At 36.4% G+C, this 2,022-nt stretch overlaps 1 protein-coding gene across 1 annotated transcript; it reads right to left on the reverse strand.

The window, feature by feature from the left end:
* On the reverse strand, nt 1-1,547 carry LOC120212769 (protein CDI-like). The gene is made up of 2 exons (XM_039210965.1): nt 1,408-1,547; nt 1-939 (listed from the first exon to the last, which is right to left on the reverse strand). The coding sequence occupies exon 2, from the start codon at nt 910-912 to the stop codon at nt 148-150; it is 765 nt and encodes a 254-aa protein (XP_039066896.1). The 5' UTR covers nt 913-939; nt 1,408-1,547; the 3' UTR covers nt 1-147.
* Between the last annotated feature and the right edge of the window lie 475 nt (nt 1,548-2,022).

Here is a 2,022-nt window from a genome sequence, read left to right on the forward strand (position 1 = left end):
TCTTCCCTAAAGCATATTTAGTTCTAGGGTTCACAATAAAAATTCAATATCCAGAAATCATAATAACAATAATACTGCAGCAAGAATTAATTGGCATTGTAGTTAAGCAGATACTACAAATACCAGAGAACCATGTTCGGATTTCAATTAACTCACATTTGATTTCTTTTCTTTCATGCACTCTTCCATCTCTTTCAGCCAGAGATCAGCAAACTCACAATTCTTCCATGCCTCAAACCATGGTCCACCGCGAGTATAATGTATGGCTTTCGGAAACGTTTTGGGGTCGTTCTCATCAACCTTGTTATGCCCCTCGAGGAAATTCCAGACAAACGAGACCGACCCGATTTCGCTGTCTTCAAGCCACTGGAACCTGTGAAGAAAAGCGCCGGTTTGGTTGTTGACAACTTCTGGTGTCAACCCTTTGTTCTTTGGATGACCACAATTATATAGCACCATAGAAGACCAATTCTTCCTGGGATAAACAGTCTGCACAGCACCATCCATCTTTGTTTTCTCTTTCGGAGAATAGTCGTGATGAACACACATGACCGCGTACTTGTCATCAAACAAATCCTTTAACTGCTTGATATCAGCTAAGTAAAGGAAATCGCAGTCAACAAACATCGCCCAGCCTTCATAATTCGCCAAGTGGGGTGTTAGGAACCGCGAGAAGGAGAACTCGGTGCTCTCGAACTGATCCCTTTGGCGCCAATAAAGGCCTTTCTGCCTAAGATCTGATTGAACAAGGGGTGTGATCTCAACAGGAATGGAAGTACGTTTCAGGATAGAACGGCGACAGACCTCATATGCTACATCTTCACGTGGATCATAACCAATGAAGATCTTGAAGGGTTTCCCTGCATCGCCATTGTTGGCCACTTGTGGGGCATTACCATTAGCCGAAGCCATAGATGCAGCAGGTTCAACAACAAAGATCTGCACAATTTTCAAGATCTTTAATTAAACTGCAGTTAATACAGTAATTCCCCTGCACTCGTATACTAAACAACTTCAAGGAAAGGGGGATTTTTGACTGATTTTGAGGGCAAATCAATAAAACAATGGGACTCCCAAATTTCTATCCCTTTCTTCCCTTTCTTTTTTCTTGCGAATTCCAGGAAACCAAACAAAACCAACCATGGAAAATTTCAAGAATCGCTCTTTCAAATGCAAACTGGTAAATCTAAAGCATAATATGGAAAACCCAAAAGGAATATGAGACTCAAATGCAATCAACCCAGTGCTTCCAGTCAATTAAACAACCAGAAATAAATAAATAAATAAATAACATAGAAATATTGAAATTAAGTAGTAACGTCCATATAATCGAAGAAAATGTGATACAACGAGCAAGAAAACGATCAGATCAGTAACACTAACAAAAGAAAAAGGAGAGACATTGACCTGAAAATATAAAAGGGAACGTGAATCTCGGAAGTTCTTGACAATGAAGAAAAGCTTCAAAAGAAGAATATAGAGAGATGGGACTTAAAAAGAAAATCATAAAAAATGGAAATCCACCGCAGAATTTTGCGGTTTGGGTGTCGGTGCGAGGATTTGGCGTTGTCACGAGTTATTGGTGGTTTTATATATAGGAAAGAGGGCAGGAAACCACCCAAACAAAATTCAATTGAATATTTTAGTTTACTTTTTCGTATTTTTTGGGCTAAAATTATAAGTAAAATTATTTATGTTATTCTTTGCTTCCAATGTTGAAGTATACTTTTCAAAAGAAATAATATTAAAATTAACCTCAATACTTATTAAAACATCAATTTGATTTTTGTTTTGTTTTTAAAGTATTTTAGTTTAATATTTTATTTTTAAGACAACAATACTGACAACATTTGAATAAATAGTCATTTTGATCTTTATTTTTTTCTAAAATATTTTAACTCAAACATTTTATTTTAGGATAAAACGTGTCTATTTTAGAGCATTAATATTTTGTTAGCCACCTCTCTTAATCTGCAATTGAACCCCACCTCTCTTATTTGGTGGTATCGATGATGATGATTC

This window comes from Hibiscus syriacus, unplaced genomic scaffold (genome assembly GCF_006381635.1).
Source record: "Hibiscus syriacus cultivar Baekdansim isolate YM2019G1 unplaced genomic scaffold, ASM638163v2 tig00000738_pilon, whole genome shotgun sequence".
In the NCBI taxonomy this organism is placed as follows: Eukaryota; Viridiplantae; Streptophyta; class Magnoliopsida; order Malvales; family Malvaceae; genus Hibiscus; species Hibiscus syriacus.

What these genes read in the sequence shown, in the direction of transcription:
- LOC120212769 (XM_039210965.1), bottom strand. Translation starts at nt 912, where the DNA reads ATGGCTTCGGCTAATGGTAATGCCCCACAAGTGGCCAACAATGGCGAT.